Below are 21379 nucleotides of genomic sequence, written 5' to 3' on the forward strand. Positions count from 1 at the left end.
CAACTGGTATTTTTCTCCTGAAGTAGGAATTATGCTTTTGCATACCAATTCCAGCCCACACACATGTGCTGAGACGCATGAACATGCATGGAATAGTGAGTCTCAGGGTTTAAGCAGTCTGTTTCAGTCCAGGTGACTAAAGTTTGTTAAGGAGGTTTTAATATAAAAACAATATTTTTGTCAGCCACAAGACGTTACTTATATCAAGCCAGAGAGTCCATAACTGTGATTTTTCTATTGTGAGTCCATCAGAAATGTAACAGTGTTTGTCTGTCTGGGTCTGTACTTAACTGCTCTTTGTGTGTTATTTTTCAGGTATGGAGTCTAGAGAGAGATTGTCCCCCACACACCCCCAGCCTTCCATTAGATCTACTGCCCCCCATTCTGCATCATCACCGAACCAAATGAGCAAGAGCGGTATGAGAACACACATGCAGTCACTGTCATAGATTAACATGCACTTACACAAACAAATTGCGTGATCCTGTGACACAGTGTTGTTTTTGTTTTTGAATTACAAATGTGTTCTAAAGAAACTTTTTAATCCCCAAATAAAGATTTAAAGGTACTTTGTTTTCAGTACACTATTGTTTTTTTCTGATGTAACATAGGCAATCAAATTGTTATAGATGTAACCAGTGCCATGTGTGTAGGCTACATTCATATTCATCTTAGCTAACTATACATGTAAAGCTGGACAAATACAGGTTATCTGTATAGGCATTAAAAATTATGATGCATAAAGAATCATTTTATAATACAACTGTAATTTGCTTAAAGATTGTCAGCTTTCAGCAGAGCCAGGTTTTGAAAAATCTGTTTTTTTTCCCCTCCTTTTTATGTGTCTGTATGTGTGGTGGTTTGAGAAGCGATCTTATTTAAGAACTACATTTTAAACATTCTTCAGTAGAAACATAAGATGGTTTAAAGGTTAGGCAGAAATATGTGACATTTTACTTTTCGAAAGCCAGCTTTTATAAAGTCCAATATCATGGAAAAACGAATTTCCTTCACTTTCTTCAAGTAAAGGAGTTTGAACTAATATGTCAACATTGTTTAAGTTTCAAATCGTACCATTTACTACCCAGTCTGTGTAGTTCATAAATGTAATATAAGCTGCAAAAAGAGCCTGGTTTAAATGAATTGTTCTTATGATATCAGGAGAACCCCCCCCCCCCCCCCCCCCCAAATTTCACCATGAGCACATCAATGACTCATCCAGAAGGTTACAAAGAACCCAGATGAACATTCAGAGAACTGCAGGTCCCACTCAATTCTGTTATCTGTCAGAAGACCCACCCATCAGTTCATGACTAAACTCAAGCGGGTTATGTAGCAGGACAGTGATCCGAAGCACCCAAGCAAGTCTGCCTTTGATTAGCTCAAATTAAAGAAAATTAAGGTTTTGGAGTGGCAAGTCAAAGTCCTGACTTTGAGATGCCATGGCAAGACCTTCAACGGGCAGTTTATGCTCGAAAACAGTCCAATTTAGCTGAATTAAAACAATTCTGCAAAGAACAGTTGGCCAAAAATCCTCCACAGTGATGTAAAAGACTTATCACAAGTTATCACAAGTTATCACAAACATTTGGTTGTAGCTGTTACTGCTAAGGGTGGAATAATCTGTTATGGTTTTGGGGGGCAATTTATTTTTCACATGGTAAAATAGGGTTTGAATAAATCTTTATCTTCAGTAGATGGAAAGATCATTTAAAAGTTGCATTTTGTGTTTACTTGTGTTGTCTTTATCTTATTAAATTGGTTGGATGATCTGAAACAAACAAATGCGACAAATTAGCAAAAATAGAAGAAAGGGGCAAATACTTTTTCACGGCACTGTATAGCCACCTATTCTGACCCACATTCATGCTGAAGTCCTAAAGAAACTTTTTAGCTCTGGGTGCTTTTTGAACGAGGCACAATACAGGGCAGGCAATCAGAACAGAGCTCACTCACAAAGATCAGTTACAGTTTCAGAAACTGGCTATTTTGTTTTTGGTACATAAATCATTGCAAGTGTTATAAGTGGACCTCAACAGGAAAAAATTAAGTGCTAGAAAAACATTCACACGTTCTCTTGAGAGTTCCTGTCCATTTTATCCCACTCTTCTACAAACTGGTTGCACATTTCAGAGTTTTTATGTGCCTTTTTCAGCATTTCACCTGCTGTTCCAATTCAGAATTTGAGGTCTTGTGATTTTGCTGTGTAGTCAGACTGTCTCACTGTTCCATCATGTCTGTTGAACCACTCACATACAGCCACCCTATAGCTGTCATCCCGGAATGCAGCAATGTCAGTGTTGTCTTGTGCTTGTATATAAGGCATATAATCAGAGGAAGAGATTTACCTGACCGGGATTGGTACCATCATTAAGACACTGGATGAGAGTGAGAGAGTGAGAGAGTGAGAGAGTGAGAGAGTGAGAGAGTGAGAGAGTGAGAGAGTGATCTGTTCTCTGTAATAATTGTGGTTAAATCTGTTGTGCAGTGGGGAAGCATGTGCTGTTAGATGGCCCAGGCTAGATAACAACATGCAAATTCCCTATGATTTGTGACTCTTTTTCTGGATAAGAATAAAACAAGGAAGAATCAAAATCTTATTCTACTGCAATTAAAGCTGTCTCTCTGCTGCATTGTGCATTTCTATGCATGGACATGCGTATGCAGGTGCATGCAGACACCCGCGCACACCCTATCTAGATGTGTCCAGGCGAGGAGTTTTTGTTTTGCCCAGATAAGCTGTTTTTAGGAGAGTGCCGATTAGAAGCAGACCGCTCAGTGACGCCTCAAGTCAGAGTGTGTGGAATAAAACACATTGTTGTTCATTCATATGGCAGGTCTTTTTCCCTGTAGCATGGCATCATAGCAGGATATTACAGCTCCTGAAGATAGTGCTTGGCATGTGTTCTCTATCTTTGTTATTAATGCATGGAATTGCTGATTTTGCTTTCGAGTTCTTCCTAGATTGCCTTGCAGAAAATCTCCTGACAATCAGTAGCATATAGAGTCAGCAATTAGCAAAGGGACACTGAACCTGCTTTAGATTCATGCTGGTCATATCTGCACAGATCTTTTTTTTCCTGCTGAACGTCATCCTCGTGATTTTGTGCATGTTATTCACAAACTGACAGAGGTAGGAGATAAGTAAAGTAAAATAAAGTAAAATAAGTAAAATTAGAGCCTATTCTTGCCTCTTGAGGTCACCCACACAATGAAACGACAAAGACATGTTGATGGATTCTAGTTGATGGGTACAAATCATTTGTGCTGTTCTAAGGGAAGCAGTGGTTGAGCATAGATACGCTAAGCGGAGTCGTGTATGTGGAACTCCCCCCCCTCCATCCTGCGCCAGTCGACTTTAATTATTCTGAGGCAGGGGATAATGATGCCATTAATATTAAAAAGGTATTTGCAGATGTCATTGTGGTGTGCTGGAGAGAATGTGGAGAGGAGGAGATGGATGCTGGCCTTTCTGCCGTTTTCCCCTCACCGTCTCTCCTCCACTATAGACACCCAGGCCCTCAGAGAGTTTCTTGATAAATATGCAACTCATTAGAATGAGATTGAAAGAGGAGATTTTCCTGGGGTGTACGTAGATGGGCAAGAAGGCAGCAGAGCGCAGGGAGGCCCTTCTTTGTTTCTTCTGAAGAGTTTTTTTTTTTTTTTCCCCTTTTCCTTTTCCTATTTCCTCTCAGCAGTATTCAGGCTTTTGTTTCTGTCTTCTATTCTGTGCAAGTCCTTCAAGATTTTAAGAATAAATTATTTTCTAAAAGATACCATAACAGCATGTGATGGCAAATGAAACTACGGATTTGACAAAAAAAGTATTGCCTGTTATCTATCTGTATGTTTATGTATTTAATAGTGAGGCACTGATCAGATGCACAGAATCAGTATTGACATCGATTCCAACCTTATTATACATGTATCAGTCATGCTTGATGTTGTTTCTTACACTGTAAAAAGAAATTAAAAAATGTAATTATGAAAAAGGGGTGGAAAAGGGGGGCCATCCTACCCACCCAGAGAGTGCGAGGCCAATTGTGCTCTCTTGGGCTCCCGGCTAAGGATGGCTGTAGCATCACCAGGGATTGAACTCGCAATCTCCTGACAATGGGGCCAACGCTTAGACGGTTGCACCACTCACCACTTTATTTTTGAAAATGTCCTAACATATGGATAACAAGAGAGAAGTAGTAAGATGGGCACTGTCAACTATGGTTTTTCCCAGCTTATGCCAAAGTAAATAAAGCAATAAAGTTGTGCTCTCAGAATTGTATGCTGATCTAACAATACAATGATTAAGTAAAGTTTTTTTTTTTTTCTGTAGATAAAGGTGCAGAAGGGTGTGGATGTGATGTGTCCAGTAGTTCTCATTAGTGATTAGAGGTAGTGGGATCTGTAGGCAGTGTGTTCTTTGCAGTGCCTTATTAGACTGGAGCTGAAAGCACTTTCTCCATCTCCATGAGGGACTTTCTCCATCATGACACCCCTCACCACTGTCTCTGGTTAAAAGAATTCTCCTCTTTCATCCTCATAATGAAGTCCTATTCTTAAGTCATTTCGGTAGGAGAGCTACACACTGTCTGACTGCTAATCGATCATTACAGTTTCAGTGACATTTTTAGAATTAAAACTGTGCTGCTTTAGTCAGCCATTTTATTGCTTCACGAAAGATTTAACAGCCTTACTGTTATTACTTTGCTCTGTCATTACTATTTGAAAAGCCAGATGTGTTTGGTAATATTCCTCTCACATACACAGACACTGCTTGGCATGTGGACTGGTTGTATTTGAAGCTTTCTCAAATACAAGCCAGACACGCTCGCGTTCTGTCTTTCTTGTATGTGTGTGCTGCTAATTGAATTTTCATGCACCATGTTCTCCTCTCCGTCCTCTGTCTTGCACAGATCTGTGTGTGTGTGTGTGTGTGTGTGTGTGTGTGTGTGTGTGCGCGCATGACTGAGAATGTCAACTGTCGTTTCACACAGCATGCAAACACTCACTCTCAGAACTGCAGAACTGTCATAATATTTGTGTATGGATACAGACAGTTTTAAAGGGACAACTGAAGTGTTTTTCTTTTTTCTTCTTTCATTTGATTTTACTTAATATTTGAGTCTCATTGAAGAGTGTGCGTGCAGAGAGCAGTGTTTGCATCATGATGTTGGCGGAGCGACTATTCCTGAGTGGCTCTTGATGGGTTTTCTTTCTGTTGTTTGTTCTAGGCCATTTTTCTCTGCCTGACTATTATTAATCACATATAGCAGGCATACATCAGTTCACATTATATGTATAGAAACAGGTTTCCACTCAAATGAAAATGTTGTTGCTGTTGTTATAATTTATAAATAGTTTTTATTCCCTCTGTGGTTAACGTTCACTCAGTGACACAAAAAAAATACACCACAGGGATTCTGTGCCTCAGATTTGTTCATGCCTGTTAAATGTCAACTAATCATCTTTACAGTTTATACTGATAACTGTATTGATAAAGCAGATTTCAGATCCAAAGATTATTTTAAAGATTTTTTCTTTGTGACAGTATTTAGAAATTTTGTAAATGAATGTATATTATTTAATGTACCAAGTTCCTTTTCTCTCTCTTGTCCTTTCCTTGCAGGGCATTTGTTCCAGGTGGCAGGTGATTCAGGGATTGGAATGTCAGTAGTGTCCAGTGCCTTCCCTATGGTGTCCCATCCTGTCTTTAGCATTTACTCTACTCTATCTGGACGCTCTCATTTCGGAGGCTTGGGGACACTGGGGCTTCCAGCGGCTCTCACCTCACATCCCCAGCTTGGAACCTTCCCAGGTATTCAGGTGTTATAGATGATCCACTTTAAGCACCTTACCTGAAATGTTGCTGCTGAAAGGTGGTCCTCTGCAGCCGTTACTTGTTCTTGTTATTCTTGTGGTTCTTATTTTTGTTCTTCTTGATCTTCTTCTTCATATTTAGTGTAGAAGTAGGAGTTTTATTTATTTATGGTTGGTTGGTTGGTTGGTTGGTTGGTTGGTTCAATTAAACCAGTTCCATTGGTGCATTATGCAAAAAAACAGAAGGTCTAGTGTTTGGTCATGAATACAACTCTTCATCTTCAAAAGCTATCGCTCTCTCCTGATTCTCTTTTGAGCTTTGTTGAGGTGGCACATGATGAACCACATTCTGTTGGTTTGTTATGTCTTTATATTAACTTTTTTATTCGCATTTTTAAAGTTTTGTTCTTGGACTGTCTTGCTCTTTTAAGCACTTTTAATTTACTTTTGTTTTCCACTCATTGTTTTGTTTATGCTGCTGTTGTGGCTTGGCCTGGGTTTACCATTTGTCACAAAGGGGATGCAACTGGAGAACATCAAGGCACTGGCTGCTCTGAAATGAACAGTTTGTTATGTTTCAGATTTACTGTTCTTAACATGTTTTCAGTCCTGGCTTGCACCGAACACTGCAATGATGGTTATACACAGCTTTGTGCTTGAGCGCTTATGTCTGTTTGTGTAAAACCTGGTCCCTGTAATCATCTTAATAGAATTACTCTGCCTCATAAAATATTTGACAAATCACTTTTCTGAGTGGAACAATTGCCTACATATAGATTTTTAACAGATTTATGGTATAGTTCGTTTCCTCATATGGCAATTTTAAGGGAAAAAATTAAACCATTTAATTAGAGTTTGGGTTGTCTTTTTGGTATTGCAGTTTGTTAGTATTGAGAACACCTCTGAATGTTCATCAAATGAGCTGAGAATGCTGTTAACTATCATAATCCAGTCAGATATGATTCCTAAGCTGTAATGTTATAGGCTCTCCTATATTCAGTATCTGTTGAGTAAGACTTGGATAAGACAGTAATTTATACTCTTTAGTGAAGGATTTGTTTTATTGGTCAAAGAATGTTGGAGATGGAACTGCCGGGTAGAAGAAGAAGAGGTAGACCTCAGAGAAGGTTTATGGATGTAGTGAAGGTGGACATGGAGATGGTAGGTGTAAAAGTTGAGGAGGCAGTGGATAGGGCAAGATGGAGGCAGATGATCCGCTGTGGCGACCCCTAAAGGGAGCAGCCGAAAGAAGAAGAAGAAGAAGAAGTGAAGGATTTGTTTTGTTTTCTCTCTTCCTTTCAGATTGGTGGCGGGCATCAGATGCACAGGTTCATGGAGCAGCTGCACTCTTTCCCCCTCTTTTAGGCCTGCCCCCCTTATTCACTCCTCCAACTTTCAGCACAGACCCCACCCCTGGGCAGCCTCACACCCCCAGCAAGAGCACACAGGCCTCTGCTAAAGGTACCTCTGCTCATGTTTACTGTCTTGAGAATTTTTATGATCAAATCTTTTTATTTGTTAATGTTTAATGATGCCATATTTTTTTCTGATTCATTTGCTTTTGCTAGAGTACTGTGAATGTAGAGTAAAGGTTAAGTGTGTTAAGTGTATTGTGGTGGTAGGACAATGCTAGCTACTGTTGCTGTGATACTTATGCATGCTTTGGAAGAGGAAATCTCAAGTGCACTTAGCAGCAAGCATGCTCAGAGAGCCCTTTCAGTGTTTGAGCCAGAGGGAGGCGGTGCATGGCCCATACATGTTGTGAAATTAATTTAATTGCCTACAGAGGCAAAAATTATTCTTCTTGGGGTCTCTCGGGTTTGAACGCAGGTGCTTGCAGTTAGCTAGTGATTGCTGTTGTCCTCTGGCAAAACACTTAGCTTTTTTATGCGTCTGAAGCTTTAAGCTTTATCTATCCTCTGGAGGAAAGAACATGATAGGCTCAAAGCTAAGATGCTTTGACTGTAACTTTACATGGCTTCCAGCTGTGTGAAAGGAGAGAAACTACATATTTTACATATTTTGACTAAATGGCAGTGTCACAAAGATTTTTGAACCTGTCTGTGTTCATCTATGTTTGTGTCTGTATTTGTCCACAATGTAGGGTTGAATGGCACAGTGAATGGCAATGGCAAGTCCACTTCCTCTAGAGCAAGTTCTGCCTCTTCTTCACCCTCACCAGCTCTCATGACATCCGAGCAGAGCAAGACCCCTAAACCACGCTTGAACCCACAAACCCACAGCCAGATCCTTAAACCTACCCTGACCCCACAAAATCACAACAAAATTGCCCCCAAACTCAGTCACCACCACCTCAAAACCCACAAATCAGACAGCAAACCCCAGCACAGCAATAGGAACCACAAGATCAAGACAGGTCAAGTCCAAGAGAAATCCAGCAACAAAAAAGAGAAGGTAAATGCAGTAAAAATGCAATAGGAGTGCTCTTCCTGTATGTGTGGTGTGTGGAGTAGCGCGTGAGTGGTACATTTTAAACTTTCACAGTGTTAGACATTTAAACTGTTTTGTTAAAAAAGAGGGACATTTTTTGACATGGGCCCTTGAAGCACATCACCTTTTATCAGCTGTGTGATACCCTATAAATATCAGCTGTAATCTGTTATTTTTATATAAAACATTCATTACACAATATTATATTGGTGGGTATGTAGGTGGTGCACTGCAGAGGATCTCCAGGTACTGGTTGTCATTAAAATGTCACTTATTCTATTTATGGAGGATAACTCTGATAGGGTTCCTGGAAGCACTATTGAGATTGATGGATGAGGTGTATATCTGTCTAACAAGCAATGAGGGGTGTGTGTGTGTGTGTGTGTGTGTGTGTGTGTGTGTGTGTGTGTGTGTCTGTCTGTGTGTGTGTGTACATACATGGGTGGATACTGATTGACACTTCCTTCCATGACAGAAACTCTGTAAGACAATGGTAGAGATTTCCAGTAACAGTGATAGCCGTTCAGGATGCAGCTCTGACAGTTCCAGCGACTCGCTCAGCAGCTTGGACTCGGCTGATCTAGATGACGAGGATGATGAGGGTGATGAGGATGGTGCTCTGAGCATCGCCAGTGAAGACTCGGACTCTGACCACGAACAAAGAGTGAAGAAGAAAGTTAAGGTGCTTTAGAGACTTCCTTGAATTATAATCATCCAAGTTAGCAGTAATGCCTAAGGGTGGAGTGGTGCTCTTCTTTTATAATAAGACTGGAAACATTGGATGAATGCATTTTATTGTCTTTTTGTTTTGATGTCTTGAAAATTTTTTCTAAAGGTCTCGAGTCGTGAAATGTCAGAGCAGGTTCCTGTGGAGAATAGCCCACAGAGAGAGAGAGAGAGAGAGAGAGAGAGAGAGTGTGTGTGTGTGTGTTAGATGAGTCAGACCTGTCTATTTCACAGAGAGGTCAGTTTGGGGTTGGTTCATTGAGAATCTGTAGTGGGTGTGTGCATGTGCATGTGTGAGACAGACAGACAGCTGTATATAAGAACTGTTGCATCACGAAGGTGGCAATTCAGCTGCATCCATTTTGGGATGTTATAGTAATTTATATTTGATTTTAATAATATTGAATAAAGTCTGTGGTAGAACAAGTAGCCTAAACCATACTCAAGAAAAAGGTTTGATACTTCAATTTTAAATCGGAAAAGAATTGACTTCTCTAATTTGTTTCTGGATAAACATAATTGAACCAAATAGTTGACATCTGAGATTGACAGCCCAATCAGTAATAACTGAACAAATGTGACTGTTTCCCTCTGTGTGCCACCTCTCAGTACTCTACACAGACAAGCCGAGTGAAGGATGACATTGCTGCCAGAGCAGACGTTTGCTCTTTGGACCCTCATAGCAGCCTGCTGTCCTCCTTCTTCTCCAGGCAGACATCCTCTCAGCCTCTCACACTCTCTCAGGCGAGTCCCCTGCTCTTCCAGAACTCCAGGCCCAGAGTGGAGGCCAGCAAACACACCAGCGTCATCCAGGCTACAGGACTAGCAGCCAGCTCCAAGCCCCTCCCCCTCATCACCCAAGATCAAGGCACCTCCTCCAGACCACCGACTTCTTCTAAACCCCTGTGTCTCGCCTTGTCCCCCAAAACTCCCTCTCTCTCCTCTTCTCCAAAGAACCTGTCCATTTCTTCTTTCCCCAAACCTCTCTCTCTTTGCCTATCTCCAAAACTTTGCTCTGTCTCTCCAGCTCCAAAACCACTGCCCTCCATCTCTCCTAAGCCTCCCTCCCTCTCCTCCTCACCCAAACCTGACACTCTCTCACCATCTCCCAGACCAAAAAACCTGGCCCCATCTCCCAGGCCTTCCTCTCCAAGAACCCCCTCCCTCCTACCTGAAAGCCTGAGGGTGGCAAGCAGGAGTTCCCCAGAAAAGCCCCTCCAGCACACCAGTGACTTTGCTCATCTAAAACAGGTGCCTGCCTCCTTCACTTCTTTACACTGTTTAGATAAAAACTTTTTTTTCTCTCTTCTTGAAAGTAAATGTTTTTAGTTACACAGTTGCAATAAGTGACAGAATTCACACATGTATTCTATCCTTTTGAAGCAGTGAGCATTAACCAGGCTAAAATACACCCTCCACACATCAAGATTAGTTTTAAAGATCTCTGCTAAAGCTACTGCTAGACTGTCTGTATTAGCATTAGAAGTTAGCATTAATGAACCAGCTAAAACAGCTTCAGACACCAGCTCATTGATGTTTCACTGACACTTGTTCAGAGAATAAAGATGCAAATTTGTGGGAGCAAACCTGTTTTTGAGTTTGGGACCACTAGCTTAGCTATCATGAGCAATTATTAGCAAACAGACTAAAACAGCTTCACATGTGCATGTTTAGATAGATTAACAATTACTGAGTAATTCATTGAAAATTTCACTAGTTTACTTTCTGATTATTTTTGTTTCTGCTGTGCTCCATCTCATCTGCTTAGATGTTCAGACATAGAGATGTATTCCCCATTCACCAAAGGTTAAAGCACAGTGCATGGGGTAGTAGGCCAGGGTTTGCAGGCAGAGAAACATTTTCAATTTGCATAATCATGCATATTTATAGGTCTTCACATCCTTAATATGTGTTGAGGTTTAGAGATGCTTCTATAATATTTTCCTGGGCATAACAGTAATACATATAAATATTGAACAAATTATTATTATTATTATTATTATTATTATTATACATAGTTTTTTGTTGTTTTAGTTTTTTTAATATGAACATGTTTTTTTTTTTATAAGAAATCTATTTTATATATGTGAAATCTATTGTTTGTGTATGTATGTATGTGTGTGTGTGTGTGTGTGTGTATATGTGTATGTGTGTGTATGTGTGTGTATGTGTGTGTGTATATATATATATATATATATATATATATATATATATATATAGCGCCAGTATTTTGCACAGCCTCTCTTTACTAATCATATTTTAGGCATACATTTTCAGTTTATTTGGTTGGAAAGCTAATGCAGTCCAAGCAACAGAGACTTGTATAGAAATAATTGTATTGGCATAAATTTTCCAGATTTCTCTAGCACATTTTATAGTTACCTCCTCAGTCTGTTCCTGCCTATAAGCAGTAACATTTTTATTTCACTTATTTTGGCTGAATTGTTCACAAGCAGTAGGTGCTTGAAACAAAGTATTAGTAATAAAATAATCATTATTATAAAGTATTCATTTTAATTAAATGTTTGTATGTTTAGTATTTTAAAATTATTCAACACCAACTAAAATGTGCCCTCCCTTACCTCACATTCAGGGTGTTTGTGTAGAGTGTAGGAGGTCAGAATATGTAAATCAGCATACATTGTTATCATGATGCATGCACACCTAAGTACAGTATAAGATGACTGCATATTATTCATGCCCAGAATCCATCCACCCTTATTTATAGTTCAGTATAACACCACATTTTGTTCATTTTACTTTTCATTTCATGTAATTTATTCTTGAGTCATTTTTGTGGCAGGCAGCACTGAAAAGGTCACGATGTTTGTGGAATTTATTTATTTATTTATTTATTTATTTGGGTTGGGGTCTGAGCCATAGTCAGTCACTCTAGTTTTCCACTGGCCTGCCCACTGTACGTGACTGACAGCAACAGCACTGTTGGCTTGCTGCAAACACTGCCACTGCCATCAAGCAGACAACCAATTAACCGTGTGGTGCTTTGGATGCGTGTATCAGAGCAGGGTGAAGGCTCTGCCCATTCTAACCATTGTAATTACAATTGACCCATTTTAGAATTTTGGACTAATTATGCTATGATGGATGTGGTACCATACGCTTTTAAATAGGACAATAAACAGTTTAAAATGAAAATTGTTAAATGCCAAATATGTTAACTGTTTTCTATGTATTTGAATGCATGTTTGTAATCTTTTATCATGTTAATGTTATGAAAACAGTAGTTTGTAAGCTCACAACCTTAGTATAAAAAAATGCTCATTATTGAACTGCAGGTCTAATTTACATGCAATAAATAAAAATTGGCTGACAATTATAAAGCAATTGCTCTTTTATTAAATGTAATTTATTTGTGTCTCTCTTGCTTTTTCAGGAACCTTTCAGACCCCCACAGCTGAGGGAACACCAGAAAGCAAGTAACCCCTTGAAAAAAAGCACTCTTCGTGACTGCCGTAAGCTTCGATCTCCTCACAGCAAACACCAGCACTCCAACCTGTTTCTGTCCTCCACTCTGTTGGAGAACTCCCATCCTAATGGGGTCATCCAGGGTGCTGTGCAGGATGCCCCTCTAGATCTCATCACCAAACCTCGCTCCCACAGCTCCGGAATGCCTGATAAGGCTTCACTAGCAGCTGCCAGTCCCTGTTTTAACACTCCCATCAACCTGACCACTGGAACCAAGGAGCATTTGCCTGGACTTGTAACCCCAAATCAAACCTCCACTTCACCCAGGCTGAGCTCAAGAGCAGCTCAAAGAAAGGCCTCCAGGCCTGTGCACAGGGCAGGGACAAACAGCCAACTTCTGCAATCTCTGGTGGAATTAGCCAGAGAGACGGAGTCAGATATTACCAGTAGCAAAGACTCTGATGACTCTGCGTTGGATGAGGATGAGGCAGAGGACGAAATTGACAAAGATTCAGATGACAGTCTAACAGGCAAGCTCACTTAAAGAAATGGTTCTGGTCTAATTTTTTTACTGCAAATGGAGCTGAGCAGTCAAGACATGTTATTGGCTTCTGGAGCTACGAGGCTATTGTAGTTAACAAGTAATGAGAGACGCTTGAAATTTAAACCTACTTATGTCCATTATTATAGAGACCATTTTGTCATATAGTCTCAGAATTCAGGTAAGCAACTCTTTTAACTGAACAGCTCAATACGATTTGAGTCATTTGAGATGTTCTTGGCATGCAGCTTGGACAGTTTTAATTGGTGGAGTATAATTTAGATTACTTTTTAGCTAGTTTGTCCAGTTGTAGCTCCCGTGCAAAACTAAAGAAACAAACTTCAAACACCAATTATGTCATGACTAATCAACTAAAATTCTATGTTATGTGCTCTCTGACTATCTTTATAGAAATTTGCAAGTATAGCCTGTATTGATTAAAGTTAGATTAATATCATTGTTTTAAATTGTGACCGATGTGTCTGACATGATTAATTGGATAGTGATGTACTTGGAGAAAGTCTCTCACTCTGCATCCTCTTCTGCAGACTCTGGCAGTAATCTGGTCAGTGACTCTGATGATGATGATGACGATGACGAAAAAGAAGAGGAGGAGGACAAAGCTGAAGAAATGGAGACTGATACAGAGAATGAGAGAACGCCAGTCAGACTCACTAAAGGCTCAACCTCCTTAACAGACAGCACTTCCAAGATGGTCACCAGCTCCTCCTCCCTCAATCTGCATATCCATAATCTTCCATCAATGTCTGTGTCCACTGCTGTGACCAGCTCTGGCACTCCGGTCTATCCCAGCACTCCTTCTTCATCATATAGTCTTCCCACTCCTCTGGGTACTAATGCACACTGAATAGTTTGGTTTCTGCAAGTAAATGTTTGCATGTTTTCATTTACTGATGATTGTTTGCTTTCAGGCTCAAGAAAGAGAAGGAGAGTTACGGATGAAAGGGCACTGCGCAGGCCTCTTGAGTATGGGTAAGAGATCCACTTTATGTAAAAGAGCTGAAATATGGTTAAACCTGAGTTAAAGGTCTGTCTGCTCAATATAAGAAATCTGAGTAAACTAAGCTCTGTTTCAGTGATTTGTGGGCTAATCATTGTCTGCACTGAAAGAAGACAAATAGTGGAAACTGAACAAGTGATAGAAAAAAAGAGGGTACCTCGGGTTGAAATCCAAGCTAAAGAGAACAGAGTAAAATTGGGAAAGAAAAGCTGAGAGGACTGATAGTTGTGTAGTCTCAGTCCATGCTCTACTGAATTCTCGCTCAGACTTGCTTGACTAAAGCCATGGCACCTGTCCAGAGGAGGACAGAAGAGAACGGCCTTTTGGCCTCTGCCCTTCATTCATCGAGCCATCCATCCATCCATGGTCCCATCCTAACTGATTGGGTCTGCTGGCACAGAGACACAGTGACTCCAGGTCCCTGGAGTATCCCGCTTTGTGTCACAGCTGGCCGAACTTGCAGAGCCTCATTTGAAAAACTGACCAGGTGTCTGGGCCGGGGTGCAGTTTGACACAGGAAGATGTTCCATTAAGGTGGAAGAGTCGCTCCAAGTAGCTTTATTGCCATATGTTTTAGGGGGTTGAGACAAATACGTTTGATTTGTGATATGTTTTATCTCCAGGTGGCAGAGAGAGACTCGCATCATGACTATCTGCGGGCGGGTGCAGGGAGAGGTCGCATACTACGCCCCCTGTGGCAAAAAACTCAAACAGTACCCGGATGTCATGAAGGTAAGGATCAATCTTGCTTCCTGGTGATGCTGATTAATTGCACTTTCCTGAATGTGTTTGACATAAAACAAGCATGTTGAAACAGGTCTTATAAGCTGCATTGAATTAAGACTTCTTTTTATTTTTTTCTTTCGCAGTATCTAGTGAGAAATGGAATAAGTGAGATCACGCGTGACCATTTTAGCTTCAGTGCTAAAATAAGGGTAGGGGACTTCTATGAAGCTAGAGAAGGACCAGAGGTGACTACTTATACTTCCTATTCTTTTCTAATCTGTTTTTCTTATTTTAAGAGGCACTTCTGTCACTGTATAGCCAATTCAGTCCTGGTCTCAGACATTGTAAGCCTTCACTGACAGACGTGTTCTGATCTGGCTGCATTGAAAATGCTGTTTTGTAATCTTGTGTGTGTGACGGTTGAAAGCAAGTTGTGCAACAATTTAACAGTTGGAGAAAACTTCTGAAATAGCAACACAGAACAGGAAACACTGAGAGAACCGCTTAACTGAAAAAGCCAAAAGCACCTCCATATTTTTATAGTTTTTAATTTTTAATTAATCATTTTAATGATTTATTTTTCTACTGCAGTACCAACAAAACATTTGGGCATACCTGATATAATGTGTGTTTTCTCATAATCTCAAAGACAAGTTGATCTGAAAGCTTATGTATTGGAGTTGATGCCGATAAAACAATAGCATTTAAGTAAATAATAAAAAAAATTTGAAATGCCCTCCCAACAAGCAGTTTCCATCACAACAATTGCTCAGCATATGTGGAACCTTCAGGCTTGTGTTGGAAAAGCATGCCAGGTGGCTCCTCATTCTTGACAGAAGGCTGGGGGTGGGGAGCTTTAAAAAAATCTAAAGATAATTTTGGTTTGTTCTGTGTTTTATTTAATAACTTTGAGGTCTCAGCTATACTTAGATGTAACCAGAATCCTTCTATAAGTACTGGTAATGTGCTGACGGTGCTTGTTTGTGAGAATACTGATTTTTGTTTCTTAGGCAATGATTGGCTGGTCTGTGCTGTTTATCTCCAGGGCTTACAGTGGTACCTGCTGAAAGACGATGAAGTCATTCCTCGTATCCTGGCGATGGAGGGTCGGAGAGGCCGTCCTAAAAACTTGGAGCACCAGCATCCGGCTGATACCTCTGGTGGTAACCCCCTTCGTTCCCGCCACAGGAAAACAAAGACACCTAACTCGGGGGAGGCCGAAGCTGTCAGTGCTGCAGATGCTAAAGTACTTCGCAGGCTGGAGGCCCAGGGTGAGTCTGTGCCTTTGATCAGTTAGTCTCTACTTCATTTACTGTCTCCATGATGATGTCCAAATGACGCCCTGATCTTTCCTCGCCATTGGATTTTAAATTTTAGAGAACAAGGCTATATGACGGCCTTTGGCGACAATTTCAACAGAATAGTTTGGCTCACTGGGCAAAAGCAGCATACATGTTGTATTTTCCACTCGTCAGCCTTTCTAGGCATTATGCTAGGCACTGAGCAAATGAATAATTACCCTCCTCTTCCTGTTTCCTCTGGGTCAGAGATTGCACGGCAGGCTGCTCAGATAAAGCTGATGCGAAAGCTGGAGAAGCAGGCACTTGCACGAGCTGCTAAAGAGGCCAAGAGACAGCAAGGTAAAACTGTTATGCCCTGCACAGCTTGGATGCCTCTTTTTGACACAAAGGGCTGCTAAGTATGTAGTTTTGCAATATACAGTTGCAGAAAGTCTGCACTACACTCTATATTCTTAACAGTGCACCTGTTTACTTCTCTCTTATCATAAGCCTTTATTTTTGTAAGGTGTTATAGACTCAAATCAAACAGTTTTGGACTAAAATTAAATGACAAATTACTGTGCAGAACATCTACCTGTACAACACCTGAATAGTTTTCATACAACAGCCACCATTTTTAAAATCAGACACATTAAAGGACAAAAACCCTCATTTGTACTTTCATTTGTACAATCAGTGATCGTTTTTGACCATTTTAATCTACACTGACCCCTAATGGCTAGTCGTATGCTGCTGTATTTCCCAGTGTGAACAGCTTACTTGTGATTTAAAGTGGTAATTGAATTCCTCAATTTGAAATTGAGCATGTGTCTGTGACAGCTCAGCTTGTAAACAAATGCTCGGATAGAAAGCTTTCCAGGTGATCGCTTGTTAGTCATTTGTTAAGGTTGTGTTGTGATTTTCAGCTCTGCTGGCAGCAGAGGAGAAGCGGAAGCAGAAGGAGCAGTTGAAGATTCTGAAGCAGCAGGTACAGACATAATTTTTCCCCACACTGTGGAGAATGTTGGGATGCATAAGTGTGAGTACATAAATAAAAAAAAGATGTTCATATACTGAAGGCTTCATGAAAGTATGAATCTGAATGTTTTTTTGAACATATGAATGCAATCATTACATTCCCTGTGCCAAGTGCCAGTTATCACCGCAGACGTGCATGCTGCCAAGGACCTTCCTGCCATCTCCCACTGCCTATAAGGCACTGAGTTAGTATCCTGAAACTTGCGGGTGAATGGGCCCACATGGTCCCGGGGAAGGGGAAAAGACTTACCCCAGGTTGAGGTGTTTAAGTATCTCTGGATCTTGTTCACAAATTATGGGTTTGCAAGATCGCCCACAGGTTGGGACAGGCGGCAGCAACAATGCCGTCGCTGTACAAAGCCCTCTGTTTACTGGTTGGTCTACACTCACACCCTTACCTATGGTCATGAGATTTGGGTAATGACAAAGATTGAGATCGCAGATACAAGTGGTTGAAATTAGTTTTCTTCTCAGGGTGACACTTTACTTGATAGGGTGACAAGCTCAGTCATCTGGAAGGAGCTCAGAGTAGAGCTGGTACTCCTCCACTTTGAGAAGAGCCAGTTGAGGTGGTTTTGGCATCTGATTGGGATACTCCCTGGCTGCCTCTCATTGGAGGTTTACCGGGCAAAGCCAACTGGTATGAGACCCCAAAGTTGTGATGGGCCTCGCTGGAGGGATAATATCTCAAAGTTGGCCTGGGAGCAGCTCAGAATCCCCCATAATGAAGGAAGTTGCATGGGACAGGGCCGTCTGGAATTCTCTGGTTTTCCTATTGCTAGTGCAGCCCTAGCTGAATCAAATGATTTAAGAAAATGAATGAATGCAATCATTGTTCTTCTTTCTGTCTTTTTTTTTTATTCACTCTTTTTCACACTTTCTTCCCATCTCCCACTATCTTGCCCTGTCTTCTGTTATCTTCCTCCATCTCCCTATTTCACCATCTCTCCAACAGGAGAAGATCAGAAGAATCCAACAGATCCGTATGGAGAAGGAAATTCGGGCTCAGCAGATACTCGAGGTAAAAACAAAACCTTTACTGAGTGAATTTATTTAACAGGTAAAGGTTCATCTCTTGTGTTGCCTTTCTATAAGATGCTGTTCCAGAACTATACCCCATTTTTGGTTTGCATCTTGTGGTAAACTCTATATTTACTCTGGTTTTTACTTCTCTTGGTTGTTGACTGACAAAGATAGGCTAACCCCCTAGAAGGCGTTTTAGCCAAATGTTACGCAGGGTTTTTCTTCATCAGGGAAATAATTATTCTGTCATCCACCACAGTTGTTCACCATTGGCTTCTTTTTCTGTCTCTCTGATGGGTTTGTTTTGATTTCTCAGCCTATTGGTGGCTTGCTTCACTGGCAATAAAGTTCTTTGGACTTAATATTGAGAGTAATGGCATTGGATTCCAAATGTAAATAACACACTTGAAATTATAAAAACGATTATTGGGCTTAATCGACTAAAATCGACGAGCAAATTAGCTGGCGACTGATTTAGTAGTCGATTGGTTGATGGCTGCCTCAAAAACAAAATCCTCAATAGCGTTGGATCTAAACAGTTGTCAGTTGTACTATTTCTAAAGCCGACCTTATCTGGCTCGGGAGCACATCCTCCATGTTGGAGCATCTGAAGAGGAAACTCGTCGGCTCACTGGGTGAAGAAAATTAATCGCGGTAAGATACGCCTCGTCCCAAATCACGTACTACCACACTAAATAGTGTGTAAAAGTGCCGCATATACCGTTAGAAGTGCACTCGTTGTAGTGTGTGAAGTACATAAGTGTGATTTGGGACACCGCTATCGATCTAGTTAGCTAGCTAACCTGTTAATGTTAAATTCCGTCTTATATGTTATAATGTAACAATTTCCGTTTCAAAATAATGTTCTATGGAATGGTTAATGGAGCTGAAGCAGAGGAGCAAGTAACTTATTCGCAGCGGCCCTGTTTACATCTCAGAAAACGTTTACACTTTTGAACACTGCATCGTCGTCTTAACGCCGAGGCCGCCGGTCAAACTTGGTGAACACAGGAGAGCAAACGGTTTTCTGTTCTCCGCGAACGTTTGGCTCCACTCGCTAACGGTTTTAGGAGGTAGTTCTCCGTGAACACAGGGTAGCTGGACTAAGGGTTTCCGCTGAAATGAGGCGTTTACACAAAATTGTTCACATTTAACTGTTCATAGAGAAGTTCGCTACTTTCCCATGCGCTCCTTCAGACCGTGTCTCCTCTGCAGCGGGAGTATCTGCTCTCAGAGGAGAGCGAGACTCTCACAGGAGCTCAGAGAGATGCTGACTTACCTCTGATTCAATAAAGACCTGTGATTGTAGAGTTTAGTTGCAGCAGAGTGTAGACAGACAGCAGAATGCACAGAGCACAGACCACATTTTAAATTTAACATTAAAATTTAATTGATTTATTTACTTGATTTAAAGAAAAAAATTAGTGTTTTTATATTTTATTGCTGCGACTTTAACATCCAAGAATTCAGTTTTACTAAACTTTCCTGCCAATACAACAGATACAAAAATAAAACACCAACATATTTTTCCTGTTAAAATTTACAACCAAGGATGTGCATTCAACTTTATTGTCTTTGTTGTTAGTTAACAAATGCATAAAACAACCTCAAGCTAAATTTAACAGCTTATAGCTACATCAAAGTATTTTGGTAATGTAGTCATTCATGATCCAAATAATCGATTATTCATTTCAGTAATCGATCGACTATTAAATGATCAAATTAGTCATTTGTTGCAGCCCTACTTGAAATCAACTCTAGACCATTTATCTGCTTACTAATAAGTGAACTAAGATAATAACACACACCTGGCCATGGAACTAGTTATTTTTGAGCCTCTAAAATTGGGGAGGGTTATGTATGAAAATGGTTGTAATTCCTACACATTTCAACTGATGTGGATATAAATGTCTTAAAAATTGAAGCAGAAAGTCTACACTTTGAGATCCTATTCTTTATTTAATTTAACTCCAGTATTCTATGCCAAACAGCAAAAGTAACTTTGATGTCCAAATATTGTCCTAACAGTATAACATTTTATGTCTCTGTGTAAGATGCTGAAGATGCCATAGAAAAAATAATTACATATTAACTAATAAAAAACTAAAAAGAAGTAAGATAAAACCGCAAAATGTTTAAAATATGTAAAAGGCAACATATCGCTGCTGTTGGAAGAAAACCTTGTATCTCCAAAATGGTAAGAAGGAAAAAACATACTTTACTTTCAATGTAAGTCAGTGGAACCAGAATTTTTCCCATGTTCTTTTGGGTAACTTCATTTAGGCCATTCATCATAAAATTTACAAACAATGTAAAGAGAAACAGATACTTTCAAATTGTCAAAAACTGAAAAAAAAGCCTAAAATGGAGATACAAGGTTTTCTTCTGACAGCAACGGTCTACAAAGCAGTTGTTTGACACACTAGTCATTTAATATTTGTATTTTGTACATTGGGTCAAAAGTCATTGGTGTTGAGGAGAAAAAGAAAGTGCTTCCTTCAGTCTTGAGTTTTGAATGTTAGACATCTCTAAATGGAAAAAATTAGCACCCCAGTTAATTTAAACCAAAACCTGAAAAGTCAGGTACAGCACTTTTCACAAGACTGAAATAGATGGAGCAAGTGCAGAGCTATGTCTGTATTTCTGGAGTTTTGCTACCTTTAGTCTAAAGCTGCCACGCTTGGCCAGCCAACCTTAACAGGCTTTTTCATAGCACATAATTACATATTTAAATGTAAACTTAATTATTCTTTCTTGGTTTTGCCTCTCTTTAAATCTCTTGGAGTGTTTTGCCATTTTCAAGTTAATGGGATCAAAGAATGATTGGCTTCTGATCTGTAGTACATGCTTGTAATTTTAAACAGCCATTTCACCATAAGAGGTTCAGTTCACTCGTTCTGCCCCCACATTCCCCTCTCTCTTTCTTTCTCTTCTTTTGCAACAGAAAAACCTCCCTCTCTAGATAGCTGTTGAACACGACAGTTATAAAAAAAAAAGTTAGTGTTGAAATTTCACACCAATGCTTATTGTGAAATTGAGTGTCTCACCAAAATCCACATCCCATATTATATAACTGAGTAGTTAATGGGGAATCAGATTAAGTGATACTTTTTTGATCCCACAAACGGGGAAATTCCACCTCTGCATTTAACCCATCCGTGAAGTGAAACACCACATACACACTAGTGAAAACACACTAGGGGGCAGTGAGCACACTTGCTCGGAGCGGTGGGCAGCCCTATCCACAGCGCCCAGGGAGCAGTTGGGGGTTAGGTGTCTTGCTCAAGGGCACCTCAGTCATGGACTGTCGGCCCTGGGGATCGAACCAGCAAC

The 21379-nt window shown here is 40.3% G+C and overlaps 1 protein-coding gene across 8 annotated transcripts in view; it reads left to right on the plus strand.

Moving 5' to 3' along the window:
- Positions 1-21379, plus strand: part of LOC108424326 (bromodomain adjacent to zinc finger domain protein 2B) — a 79588-nt gene that overhangs the window by 40593 nt on the left and 17616 nt on the right. For all 8 annotated transcript variants that reach the window (XM_017692268.2, XM_017692263.2, XM_017692267.2 and 5 more), the window contains exons 3-17: positions 316-417; positions 5624-5812; positions 7117-7275; positions 7919-8229; positions 8741-8947; positions 9601-10242; positions 12386-12947; positions 13507-13809; positions 13891-13951; positions 14603-14711; positions 14849-14950; positions 15751-15976; positions 16253-16345; positions 16912-16973; positions 17979-18044. In XM_017692268.2, the coding sequence (XP_017547757.1) occupies positions 318-417; positions 5624-5812; positions 7117-7275; positions 7919-8229; positions 8741-8947; positions 9601-10242; positions 12386-12947; positions 13507-13809; positions 13891-13951; positions 14603-14711; positions 14849-14950; positions 15751-15976; positions 16253-16345; positions 16912-16973; positions 17979-18044 (3192 nt within the window). In that variant the 5' untranslated portion in view covers positions 316-317. The remainder of the gene's footprint in view (positions 1-315; positions 418-5623; positions 5813-7116; positions 7276-7918; positions 8230-8740; positions 8948-9600; positions 10243-12385; positions 12948-13506; positions 13810-13890; positions 13952-14602; positions 14712-14848; positions 14951-15750; positions 15977-16252; positions 16346-16911; positions 16974-17978; positions 18045-21379) is intronic.

This window comes from Pygocentrus nattereri, chromosome 6 (genome assembly GCF_015220715.1).
Source record: "Pygocentrus nattereri isolate fPygNat1 chromosome 6, fPygNat1.pri, whole genome shotgun sequence".
NCBI lineage: Eukaryota > Metazoa > Chordata > Actinopteri > Characiformes > Serrasalmidae > Pygocentrus > Pygocentrus nattereri.